This window comes from Labeo rohita, chromosome 24, assembly GCF_022985175.1.
Source record: "Labeo rohita strain BAU-BD-2019 chromosome 24, IGBB_LRoh.1.0, whole genome shotgun sequence".
In the NCBI taxonomy this organism is placed as follows: domain Eukaryota; kingdom Metazoa; phylum Chordata; class Actinopteri; order Cypriniformes; family Cyprinidae; genus Labeo; species Labeo rohita.
Window position 1 is genome coordinate 8,350,219 of NC_066892.1, and position 14,527 is coordinate 8,364,745.

The 14,527-nt window shown below is 35.7% G+C and overlaps 1 protein-coding gene across 15 annotated transcripts in view; it reads right to left on the reverse strand.

The window, feature by feature from the left end:
• ntng1a (netrin g1a) overlaps positions 1–14,527 on the reverse strand; it is a 104,031-nt gene that overhangs the window by 23,761 nt on the left and 65,743 nt on the right. For all 15 annotated transcript variants that reach the window (XM_051098174.1, XM_051098160.1, XM_051098161.1 and 12 more), the window contains exon 4: positions 3,604–3,776. In XM_051098174.1, coding sequence (XP_050954131.1) covers positions 3,604–3,776 — 173 coding nt within the window. The remainder of the gene's footprint in view (positions 1–3,603; positions 3,777–14,527) is intronic.

Consider the following 14,527-nt stretch of genomic DNA (forward strand, 5'->3'; position numbering starts at 1 on the left):
CATTGTAAGCTATTGAGGTATATGTAAGGTTTTGGATAGTATTGACTCAAGTATTACTACATTCTTCTAAAGGAATTACTAAATATTTGGATCCGTATTCTAAAGTGAAGATCATGGTAACCCACTAGTAATGATCGAAAGTATGACTATCCAGAACCTTACAATGACTTTAGTCATTACTAAAGAGTTATCATGATCTTTACTTTAGAATATGGATCCAAATAATTAGTAATTCCTTCTGAAGTATTTGGTAATATCCGAGTCATTACTAGTGGGTTACCATGATCTTCACTTTAGAATTAATTATACATTTTGCATTAATTAAATTAATTATGAACATGTATAGTAGTTCTCGGAAGTTCTCTGGGAGATATGAAAAAAAATAGTAGTTACTGATTAGCTAATGTGAACTACCACATTCAACTGAGGGCTATGACTTACTGAGTTAATTGTAGTTACTAGAGTGTTAATGGTGCATTAGTCATTTGTTCCTGTGTAGTTATTCATTAATGATGGAACTGTATTCTAAAGTGTCACCACGCATTATTTTTTTCAGTAACGAGTAATCAAACAAATTACTGTTTTCCTCATTACAACGCCATTCCCATTACTGACAATAAAATGCGGCGTTACTATAATTTATTATAATATTATTATAATTTTATTTTTCAGTTCATAATCTAGTGTGGAGACACACGACTAGCCGTCGCTTAGTCTCACACACACGCAAAAAAGATACAGGGTGAGAGAGTCTTACACCATGCAGAATTGACGCGCTACATGTAAACAATATTCTGTTGTATTTTCCTCTCAAAACTTCCTTTGGAGTTCTTCAGCTTTTAAGAACTGCCGGCTTCTCCGGTAGTAGGCGGAACTAATGTGCAAACGGCTGGCACTCACCTATTATCATCCCTGTTCTGATTTCAGCAAATCAGTTTGAGCGAATGCAGACAAAGCGATTAATATTCATGAACCCAGCAGCTCATTAATCCTTAGTGCGTTTTATACTGTTATTAATAGTAGAATTCGTAGTAGTTTTGTTATCTTATCAGTATAATTGTTTGTTTTTTTCCCATTTTTTATAGAAACACTAAATTACAAACTATATCTTAAGCACCACCACCAGTCCTAAGTTCAGTCAACATGACAAATATGCATTCATTCATGGTTATTCTAATTACTAAAGTTCTAATTGCTAAAGTTGAATGCTAAATTATCATAATACAATATTATAATGCTTGAGGGGCATCCAAGTTATTTGATTTATTTAAACATTTTTTAAAAAAGTAACACAGTAGTTACTTTCCCTGGTAATTAGTTACTTTATAATGATGTAACTCAGTTAGTAACTAATTACTTTTTTAAAGAAACATTTCCAAGACCGGGTACCACTACATACTATAAATTACCAGATTACCAAACTAATGCAACAACACCACTTTATAGGGTAAAAACAATAGCTTACTTGACATGCTACTCTGCTAGTTTTTTCATTGAGACTCCATTTGTCTTCATTGCCCTACCGTATGGTGTCAAGCACATGGAACTGTGTAAAATCATCTGCAATTGGTTTTAAAATGACAAACTGCCTTTCTCTCTGAAATATTATTATTGTTTAATCAAATTATTTTTAATCCAAAGCGGATGATCTAAGAGCCTGTCTTTTGCGGCATTATTACGTTATGGATTTCTCACTCTCCTCACACACTACTATAATAAGGGGTTTAAGGTGAGGCTGTGTTTTATAGTGGATTCAGAGTCTGCGCTGGCTTTTTTTTTTAATAATGTCCTGTCAATCTCAGTCCTTCAAAACACTCCACCAGCTCCTAGAGAGTCATGAGGTACAACAGCTGCCAGGAGGCAGGCGTCACTCCACTCATACACATGCATGCACACACAAACACAAACCTGAAAAGAAAGTTTTGGCATGCATACCGTTTTTGTGCATGATAAGGTCATATCTGTTGTATGTGCTGCTGTTTTTGTCCCAGAAACATATGGTGAATGTTTAATAGTGCTAGTTTACTTCTGGGCAAACATTCTGTGTGTTGGATTGAAGGCTCTGTCTCCTGCCATTTGAATTGAACTGCAGTTGTGGTGTAGTCCTCAGGCTGGAATTACAGACAGCACTGGTTTTCTAAAGGCTAACTGTCCTTCTGGTATAGTTTTAACATTTGACATGCACTGCTTTCTTTGAAAGAAAGGTCCTGCAAGTATTCGGCATCTTTTGGAAGGGTAAACACTCCCTAAAGCAACAGTTCAACCAAAAGCGAAGCTTACCCACATTACCATTTAAAAACTCTGTGACTTTCTTTCTTGTTTTGTGTTTGTATTATTATTTTTTTTTGGACTTTTGGACTTTTATTGAATGAAAATAAATAAATAAATAAATAAAAATAAAATTGAAACCTTATTAAAAATATCGAACAAAAAGTAAGACATACAAGTTTGGAACTACATGATGGTGAGTGACAGAATTTTTTTTTTTTTCACTTTAAGGGCAAAAGAAGCTTTGGAGTTGCCATGATGGCCTGAAGCCCCTCTTTCAAAATCATTAAAAATGTTAATTATTTGAGCAAAATAAGTGGGATCATACAAAATGCATGTTATTGTTTATTTAGTACTGACCTGAAATATATATTTCCAGCATTTTTGTGTATTTGAATCCTTTCCAACAATGACTGTATGATTTTGAGATCCATCTTTTCACACTGAGGACAACTGAGGGATTCATATGTAACTGTTTCAGAAGGTTCAAATGCTCACTGATGCTTCAGAAGGAAACACAATGCATTAAGAGCCGGGGGGGTGAAAACTTCTGAACAGAATGGAGATGTGCACATTTTCCTTATTTTGCCTAAATATCATATTTTATCATTTAGTACTTCCCTTTAGAGGCTAAAGAAGATAGTTACATGTTTCCCAGAAGACAAAATAAGTTTAATTTACCCTGATCTTCAAGTACAAAAAGTTTTTTCACCCCCGGCTCTTAATGCATTGTATTTCCTTCTGGAGCATCAGTGAGCGTTTGAACCTTCTGTAATAGTTGCATATGAATCCCTCATTGTTTGAAAGGGTTCAAATACACAAAAATGCTGGAAAACCAAATAATTAGTTGGACCAAAAGGATTTTTCTGAAGAACAGCAGGCAGTTTAACTGTTTAGGACAAACATGAACAACTATCACTAAACAAAAAAACGTCCACAAAAAAAAGGTGTGGATCATTTAGGTAACAACACAGTATTAAGAATCAGGGGGATGTAAACTTTTGAACCGGTTCATTTTTTATCTGCAGTACACGTTTAGTAATTCAATGTAAATAAATTTGAAAAAAGTATGTTTGATAGCCCTTCTTAAAGTTTAGAAGTGACTGTGTTGTTCAACGTTTGGTGTCAGAGTTCCTGTGAGGACCTGATTTTTAACTGGAAGTAGGGTAATGGCTTCTGGGGAGACACCATGAGCGCATTGTGAAAGTAGGACAGCAGTAAGAGAGATGGTTTATGGTCAGAGTAAAAGGACATGTGAGCCTTGTTATCCACAAACACAGAGCCCATATTGTTCTTTCCAGTAAGTGGAATGGGAATGTGTGTGTGTGTACTCACAGATATTTGCTGTGCCCTTGGGGATGGGGAGATAGGATCCTGCGCTCCAAGCTCTGGCCTGATAATTCCTCTTACAGCGGCCACAGTCAGGCCCCGTGGTGTTGTGCTCACACTCGCAAGTCAGTCTCTCTTTGTCAAAGATGCAGCTGTTGGCGTGAAGGTTGCACTTGCACCTGTCACGGTAAAAGAAAAAAAAAGAAATAAAACATATGCCCTTGTGGATTTTCAATCGTGGAGTTCAATTACACCCGAGAGGGAGAAAAAATTGGAACCAGCACTTAGAGACCAGAGTGACCTTGTAAATCATTTGCATTTCAAGTAAACGTGCATCTGCATGTGGGGGTATTCTGAAGCTTCCAGAAAGTGACTTCAAAACCTTGCACATGGTGTCAAGGATTCTGCAAAATCCACATCATTATTTTCCTGTTTTTTCTTTCCTCTCCAAAGATAGGTTATTTATAATTACCCCACTGGAAAAGAAATAATTACATACAGGTCACACTTTCAATGAGAGACAGAAAACAGTTAAATAATATTAAAAAGTATATTTGCTGTATATGTTGCACACTTTGAATATTTACATATATATATATATATATATATAGATATATATATATATATTCTATTTAATATCCTAAAGTACTCGGAGGCAGTCATGTTTTAAATGTTACTAGTAATACATTCAGTATAGCCACTGAGGACAAACCTCATGCAAGCATTTGTCTCGCATACACTCTATGCAGGGAGGTTTGCTCCCCCGTTTCCTCTGTAAGCACGGAAATTGATTTTGTATGCAGGAAGGCGAAAGATGGATATTTCTGTGGCACACATACAGTACTGACGCAAAGAAATGTGATGCAGTTATGTGAAACTGTTCTGCAGCTAGTATAGAGTAGCTTAACTTGTTCATATGTGTGTCTGTTCAGTTCACCTGTGATTCTTGCTTGTAATTTAAAAAGAAATGGACCATTACTTGCACACACACACACACACACACACATATACAGAAGGTTCAAATGCTCACTGATTCTCCAGAAGGAAAAACGATGCATTACGAGCTGGGGGTGAAAACATTTGAACAGAATGGAAATGAGTACATTTTTCTTATTTTGCCTAAAACCCATTTGAACCTGCTGTAATAGTTGCATATGAGTTGCATACGATCACTAAACAAAAAAGCACAGCTGTGGATCACTCAGGTAACAACACAGTATTAAAAATTAAGTGTAAACTTTTGAACGGGGTCATTTTTATAAATTCAACTACTATTTTTTCTTGTGGACTATATGTAAACGTCTTTTATGTGAAATATCTTATTCAGGACAGTACTACATAAAAAATAACATGCATTTTGAATGATCCCACATATTTTGGTAAAATAATGAACATTTTGCAGATTCTGCAAGATGTACAGTATGTAAACTTTTGATCTCAACTGTAAATATACTTGAGTACCTGGCCCACTTGCTATAAACATTTTACATTATTATTATAAACATCCTCTCACAGATGCTGTCCATAGCTAGAAAAAAACACAGTATCATTCTAACAGATTAAAGTAACACTGTAAAAAAATCAAAAGCTGATCAGTCGCTAGTCTTTGATCTAACTCTTTCCAGACTGAGGCTCCTTGCGGATTACGGGCATAACCAGGCGCTTGATGTCTGCCGTCTCTCTTTCTCACGCAGGTGTACGGTCTGCCCTGCGTGGGCACAGAGGAGCATTATTAAAACCATTAAAACCGGTGTGTCCGGAGAGATGTGCGTGCAGGGGCTGATAAATGTGATGCACCGAATCACGTTTGGAAGTGACAAATGACTGCTCAGGCCCCGCAGGTATACACCGGCAGAATAAATGAGAGGGCATTATTCTCCAGACACCCTGATTTGCATCTCATTATCTATAGGTTTTTTTTTTTTTTAATTTAACAGAAGGGCATGTCAAATCTCAAGATTCTAGGACATTCACTTTTGAAACTGGCACCTGTCAGCCAAGCATGAATCTGTTGCTTCTGTGAAATGTCAGCAAGCTTGCACACATAAAATCTCCCACCAAATAATGACATATGATGCAAATTAGTCACTGATATTATAGTGGGTCATTAAACTGCATATAAACAGCGAGTAATAGACTTCTGAGACATATTAAAAGCACACAAGAGTAAAAACCATAAAAACAGGCTGTTTTACAGTGACATGCAACATTTCAAGTGGGCAACGAGGTACTTATTCAGGAAGAACTATGCACTGCGATGAATGGCTCACCGGCTTGAACTAACAAGGCTGGTCCAGTGACTGAACAAAACAAAGCCATCGAGCTGCAAGGACTAAAAGGCATGCATGGCATTCTGATGAGGCCTCCGTGTTCAGTTCAGGTGGAGGTCTCAGATTCCACGCTGCACTCCTTGTAGCTTGACCTTCATATCCTCTTATCACCAGTAACATTTTAATCACGGTGTTGATACGAGGCAGAGCTGTGCTGCTGATGTAATGAAGGGGACACAGCAAGGGCCCGCCGGGTCTCTTTGCCGTCGGCATGGTAGCATCGCTAACAGAAACGAAACATTCTCGTTCCAGTCTGGTCACCAGGGGAGACGGGGTGCAATAGCTGCCTCAAGGAGAAGCGCAGTAAAAAAATATATTTAATTAGACTTTAATGCCAAAGCTGCTCTCCAGGGCTCTGCCATAGAAACTGTCTGTCTTAATTTAACCAGGACTATACCATATTCACAAACACTACCTTGTTCTGATAAAGGATTACGGTGAATGTGCATGTGCATTTCGCTTGTGAGTTTCCACAAGTCTAAAATGCTGTTAAAGGGACTGTCCAGTCAAAAATAAAAACAATATAATTATTTACTCACCTTCATGTCATTCCAAACCTGTATGCATTAGTATAGAACATATATATATTGACAGTAAGTGTATATATATGTGTGTGTATATATATATATATATATATATATGCTGTCAATCATTTAAAAAAAAAAAAAAAAAAAAAAATATATATATATATATATATATATACATATACATATATACATATACATATATACATATAAAAAGTATATATATATATATATATATACACTACCGTTCAAAAGTTTGGGGTCAGTAAATTTTTTTTCATGTTTCTTTTTTTTTTTTTTTTTTTTTTTTTTTTTTAAGAAATTAATACTTTTATTCACCAAGGATGTATTAAGTTAATAATTAAAAGTTTATTAAAAGTTAATAATAAATAATTTACATTGTTATAAAATATTTATATTTTGAATAAACACTGTACTTTTTAAACTTGTTATTCATGAAAGAATCCTGAAAAAAAAAAAAAAAATCACAGGTTCCAAAAAATATTTGGCAGCACAACTGTTGATATTATCCAACATTGATCATTCTAATAATAAATCCGCATATTAGAATGATTTCTGAAGGATCATGTGACACTTAAGACTGGAGTAACAGCTGATAAAAATTCAGCTTTTCATCACAGGAATAAATTCTATTTTAAAGTATGTTAAAATAAAAAACATTATTTTATATTGTAAAAACATTTTGCAATATTACTGTTTTTTTTCTATATTTTTAATCAAATAAATGCAGCCTTGATGAGCATAAGAGACTTCTTTAAAGACTATTACAAGTCTTACTGACCCCAAACTTTTGAACGGTAGTGTATATATATATAGTTTTTCAATATAAATATCAGTTGTGAGTAAACTGCAAAAATGAATCGCCTGCATTAACTAATTAATTGCACATCTTTTTCTGAAATTAATCACAATTAATCAAGATTAATCCCACCTGACATTATTTTTTAAATATATATATATATATATATATATATATATACACACACACATATATATTTTTTACATTTTTTTAACATATTTTTATATATATACACACATATATATTTTTTTACATTAAATAAGCGCCTGCATTAATGTGCTACTTTTGACAGCACTAATATACAGCGTGTACATATATATATATATATATATATATATATATATACATACACACATGGTGTCAATCATTTGGAAAAATTGACTAATTAATTGCACATTTTTTTCTGAAATTAATCACATTTAATCGTGATTTTTCCCATTATTCATTAGTTTTTAAATATATATATAAAAAAAGTTTAGTTTCTGAATGAATCCGCGTTTTGAACGAATCACGTGAACCAATGATTCAAAAGCCCATTTATAAAGAGAGCTATTTACTTAATTCCTGAATGAATCAGGCGTTTGAAAGAATTGAATCGAATGAGTAAATGACTCATAAAAACATTTACCGTCACCTGTTGGCGGTAAAAAACATTAAAAGGATAGTTCACCCAAAAAATGTTAATTCTGTCATAATTTACGAACCCTTATGTCATTTCAAACCTTTCTTTGTGAAACATTATTTTGAAGACTGTTGGTAACAAAGCTACATACAGAGATGTTTTTCAAATTATCTTCTTTTAGGTTCTATAGTTTATGATAGGCCGTTGCAGCGTAAGTGTTTATGTGCAATAAACAACATGAGAGTAAATAAATGATGCCAGAATCTTCAAGTTGTGCTTGTTTTAAAAAAAATGTGAAGGTCACTGTGTAGATATAAAAGTGTAATTCTACTTAGGTTGTGTGATCAAACAGATGGCTAACATGCTATAAAGAAGAATAATGAAGGAAGTTTTTGTTCAGTCTGCTTTGATATAAAAAAGTTTAAAGGCTGAATGTCCTCCTTGAAAGGCAGAAGGCAGAACATGCTGCTAATAGTGATTTATTTATTTATCTTTTATTGAAATACTAGCCTCGAGCGTAGAGTCTATGACCTCCAAAATAATGGAAGGCTGATTGACAATAAGAGCGCAAAACAACATCGTACTTTCTCTCTTTAAATGGTCCTTTCAACTGACCTCTTGAAAAGAGGAGCTCATCTTCATCAATTTATATCTAATCTGCTCTCGTGCCAATTCGGAAACTGACAGCAAAACAGCCCCGGTTCTCAAGCCGCCTTGTGCCGTTCCGACTTATCAGGGGATAATTATTAACAATTATCTCCAAATGAAGCTTACACATGCACGGCTAAGCATGCTGATCCAACCACAACAGGCTGAGCGAAGACAGGATGGCCTGTGAGCGAACTAACTAAGTGAAGTAATTATGTTTAATTAAATGTGCAGGTGTTATTGTAACACGGAGAACAAGGTCAAAACTCTCACTAAAATAATTGTTTGCTCATGTCAGCGTATAAAAACCATTGTGCAAATTGTAAAGACGAGGAGGCAAAACTAAACAATGCAACAACAATGCAATGCATAGAAAAAAAGTGTTGCTGAGTAACTGGGATATTGCATGGCTTTAGAAGACTTGGAATATAGTGTAAAAGCCGTATGCACTAATTTAACATTTTTTAACTCTTGCCCCGCCAGCATTTTTGAAAAAAATTGCCAGCAACCACCATCATTTTTGATGGTTTTCACTAAAATTTCATGGCCTCCAGATAGGATGGCCACCTGGCAATACCTCTGTTGCTTCCTGATTTGACATTTCACTCGCTAATATTAGGCAGTTTTCAATTATACGCGGTTTAGTGCTGATGATTGCATTATTTTTCATATGCATATGCATACATACGAGATAGCTCATTTCGACGTCTTCCTGGTCTGTGTTTTTGATCGGCACGTGTATAACAGTGAAAACACAGAAAATTCTGTGTTTGGCAGGAAAGCGTTGTCTCATGAATAACGGAAAATTCCATGTCTGGCAGGGAAAGAGTTAATGACCTTCTGTGTTCTACAGAAGGAAGAAAATCATATGGTTTTGGAACAACATTGGATTGAGAACATTATTTTTAATGAATAATGCTAACTGATCAGTTGACAAAACTGTCAAAATATGACATCTAACAAGTCCTTTGGAATATATATTAACAATAAAAGCAAAATACAGATGTTTGTAGTGTCTACTGCAAGGGACTTGGAGCACAGAAAAAGTATTATGGTTCTGAAATGGACTCAAGTGCCCAAATGCAGAACTCAGATGTGTAGCCATTCAGGTGTGGTATCTTGGGCTTTTCAAGGAACAATGGCTGAGCTTTTGAAGCAGAAGGGAAAACTGCAGTGCTGGGCAGTGCTGCTTTCAAACATCCAGTTACTTTGAAAACGTTCAAACTAACAGATCCTGGCCAGAACAGTGTTACATTTCTGTCTTTTTCTTTACTTTTTTACCATCCATCAGTAATTTTGTTCAGGAGCATTTGAACTTGCTTTCCATTTATTGAAGATGTTGGCTGAATTTTGATGATAGGTTTGAGTTTTCTGGGGTTTGCCTGACTGTTTCTTTTCTTAGTTGATGCAGTTGTGCAAGCTTTCCAACCAGGTCTCATGATGAAAATGTACCTGTGGGAACATCTTTGCGAGACGCAAAATATGTACCAGTACATATCACTGCAGTTTCCAATAGAAATGTCCACTGAGTGGTGCTAAAAGAGTGTTCCCCCCTCCCCCCCGCAAGCATTCCATTTTAGCTTGTTTTTCGATCTCTCATCTTTTAGCTCTTTCATCGCTAGTCATGTTTTTCACAGGATTCATACCCAAGGATTCCGTATCCTAAGTCCAACTCTGCGCTGGCTGAGCTACTGAGCAAGCTTGTAATGTCCGGAAAACATATGGAGCTGTAATCATAACTGTGTATGAAAACGATTACAAGTGCTCACTTTTTTACCGCCTCTAGTGGCCATTTCTGTTGGAAAGTGCAATGATATATAATTATTGGTATGTATTTTGCGTCTTGCGAAAACGTTCCCACAGGTACGATTTCATCATGAGACCAGGTTTGAAAGCCTACACGAATGTTTCAACTACAAGTAGAGAAACAGTCAGGCAAACCTCAAAAATCTCAAACCTATCATCAAAATTCAGCCTACATCTTCAACAAATGGAAAATAAGTTCAGATGCTCCTGAACAAAATTACCGATGGATGGTAAAAAAGTAAGGAAAAGGGCTGAAATGTAACACTGTTCTGGCCAGGATCTGTTAGTTTGAACATTTTCAAAGTAACTGGATGTTTGAAAGCAGCACTGCTCCTAGAGGTATGTTTTCGTCATGAGATCAGGTTGAGGCTTTTGCATATTTAAGAAACTTGGTTCAAAATTGTTTCTCCAAATATTTAAAGGGGTCATCAGGTGGAAAACTCACTTTTATAGTTGTTTGAACATAAATGTGTGTTGGCAGTGTGTACACAAATATGATAAAAATCCACTTAGTGGTATTTTTGTAATCTTTATAAGAAATATCCCCTTTTTCAAATCAAGCCATTCTCAGCTTTTTATTTCTGTGACATCATACCAACAAAGGCTGCTCACATTATAGTTGGCTGACTAACCGTCTAACCGTCTTACCTTGGACCCACCCTGAATGAGCTGTGAACAGTCCGACTCCGACCGCCATTGTGTCTACTCTGGTGCAGGGGGAGACAAGAATGTCTCTCATTGAGCGATTGAGGTGTTCTATTATTGGATGTAATATCTGAAGACACAGAGGATTAACATTACTTTCGTTTTAGACAAAAATGCGCCCGGCGATCTACATAAATGCGTCTATGTTCACGAGAATCATTTGTGATCCAGCTTCACCTACAGCAGAAGTGAGTATAAGGGTTTTTATGCATCTTAATAATGTGCTAGTTAGAAAGTTTTGCAGCTAAATGCCGCTAACGTTAACAAACCAGCTTCTCACCACACAGAAAAGATGGGCGGAGTGAGAAGAGCTCATTAACATTTAAAGGAACATGTAATAGAATGGCTCACTCTGAACAGGGCTTATTTTGACAAGGTAAAAGGGTGTTTTTTTACACCACCACTAAGAAATTTTACCCAAAGTATGTTATAGACTTCTCATATTAGCTTGTGGAAAATGGGCATCCGATGACCCTTTCAAAAGAACCCTGCTCTGATCCCAGTCCATATAATGCCAAGTTCTTCAATACCTGTGTCATCTGCTGCTGCATATCAAAACAAGCTTCAAACTAGATGTAGACATCAACTAAAATGAAAGAGGTGAATTTCTGAATAGTCTGCAAATTCTGTCATAATTTACTCAACCTCATGTCATTCTAAACCTGCAGGTTTGCTTCTGTGGAACACAAAAGGAGAAAATATCTTCATTTTGTTCATACAATAAAAGTCAATAGGGTCCAATGTTGTGTTAGACCACAATGACTTCATTGTATGGGCAAAAACAGTTCAAAGTCATTTCCAAAAGTTCAAATGGTTAAAAAACGTCCTTTAAAATACCCTTATTTGTGTTCCACAGAAGAAAGAAGATCATACAGGTTTGCAACGACATGAGGGTGAGTAAATGATGACTGTTCCTTTAAGGTATCCTTCAGACAGATTTAGTTTACTTCCTGTTTAACAAGGACATTGAGGCCCATTTTTTATTTTTTAAAATGTCTCTCCACAGCATGTATCACTAATCCCACTGCATCTGCCTTTCCCCCCTACCATCAAGGTAGAGACAAATTTTCCCTTCTCTGTAAAGTGTTTACTTCTCCATCCACTGTAAAGTGATTACTTCAGCCAGTTCTGACTCTTTGCGATTGGCTGTGAGCAGCAGCGTGTCATAGGCTGACAAGGTGAGGCCTGAGTACCGTACCTCACTCTGAATCTGAGATAAATGAAACAGGGCATCTTGTGTGCTGACTCTAATTGCCTCCTGACAAACACAGACAACTGCTTCGCAGAACAGCACAGGAAGTGAGAAGTGAGTGCAATCTCTCTGAGACAGATCTGTGCAACTATTGCTTTTTGCTAAACTGCATGGACTTGACAGCCAGAGAAGTTACAGTCAGGGACAGCTTAATGCTTTGGGGAGCAAAGATGACCAGAAACCACACTCCTCTGGGTTCAACTACACGTAACATGACTTACTAAAAACAGTCTCTAACAACCTGCACCGCATTAACCTTCTCACTCAACCGCTAATGAGCTACAAACATGACAATTCAAGTGGCCTTGGTGGATATGTAATGGATATTCTTTACTCTAAAAAGAGAGCTGTTGTCTAAGGCTGTAGGCTTACAACTATCAGACAGCTTCACTTTTGCTAAATAACAGTGTTTGCAGGATGCAGTGAGGAGCTAAATTGGAATAAATCTGAATGACCCCGAAGCCAAACATTGCCACTGAAATTACAACACTACCTACAATTCATTTAACAATTTAAGGAACATTTAGTTGCCCTACTTTTGTTTTATGAAGCAGTCACAAGCTATTACGGATTGTTAATGTAAGCCCCAAGACATTCATATTATTCAGGGGTCAGTGAACTAATCACAAGATAAAGAAAAGCTGGAAAAACTGGATCTGGGCTAACGCTGCATTCAATTCAACCCAGGAAGTCAGAATTTTAAAATTTCTATTTGACAGACAGGTTTATTTTGTTCAAGTATAGCTTATGCAAAACATACGTGACATATAAAAAAGATGTATAAAAGCATGAAGGCGCTTGATCAAAAGAAATGAGTTTAATAAAAATGATAAATCAACAGGCTGCTGTATAAATCTGTATGAAACTTGTGTATTGTATTGGTGATAATAAAGGCAGACTTTGGGGAGGGTTGTGAGATAAATGTCAAGGAGATTCTGCTAAAATGAAGCAAAAATATTCCTTCATTTCTCCTTGAGCATACCTTCACCAGCACCAAAGTGTTTTTCATTTCCTTCTAGCACATTCAATCTTAAAATAAGACTGAGAAGCTAAAATGTCGCATCTGTAAATGCAGCATACCTAATCAAAATACTTCTAAATAAAACTAATCATTATTAAAGTATCATACAGCACTGAGAGTGGAATTTATTGAATTGCAATTAATGCAGCACAAGTAATGCATATTAGGAAATGAAGTGTTCCTTCAACCAGGTCCACTAAAAGTTAATTTATTGAATATGATAAAATACGTCGTTCTAAACCTGCAAGACCTTTGTTCATCTTCAGAACACAAACTGAGATATTTTTGATTAAATTGGACATTGTTAAAATAGTCCATGTGACATCTGTGATTCACCCATAATGTTACAAAGCTGTGATAATACTTTTTGCACGTATGGAAAACAAAAATAATGACTTTATTCAACAATTTCTTCTCTTCGGTGGACACTTTTGGAAACTTGACTATTTTAACAAAGACCTTTCCAGGCCTTGAATGTCTCAGTTGCATTGCTGTCTATGAGTCAGAAAGCTTTCGGATTTCATCAAAAATATCTTAATTTGTGTTCAGAAGATGAATGAAGGTCTTACTGGTTTGGAATGACACATGGGTGAGTAATCATTCCGTTACAAAAAAGAAGTTTATTCAAGTGTGCTATTAGTATACTTCTTTTAAACTACAAATAGGAAAGTGTACTTTCAGTCCACTTTATGTACTTCTCAGAAATGTGACCCTGGACCACAAAACCAGTCATAAGGGTCAATTTTTCAAAATTGAGATTTATACATCACCTGAAAGCTGAATAAATAAGCTTTCCATTGATGTATGGTTTGCTGGTTTGCTGGACAATATTTGAACTATTTAAAATCTGGAATCTGAGGGTGCAAAAAAATCAAAATATTGAGAAAATCGCCTTTAAAGCTAAAGTTCTTAACAATGCACATTACTAATCAAAAATTAAGTTTTGATATATTTACAGTATAATTTTACAAATATCTTCATGGAACATGATCTTTACTTAATTTCCTAATCATTTTTGGCATAAAAGAAAAATCAATAATTTTGACCCATACAATGTATTTTTGGCTATTGCTACAAATATACCCTAGCGACTTAAGACTGGTTTTGTTGTCCAGGGTCACAAATGTGCTTAAAATGACATTTAAGTACACTTTACTTATACCTGGGAAAAAGTATATTTGAGCAATACTTGTGCTCGGATA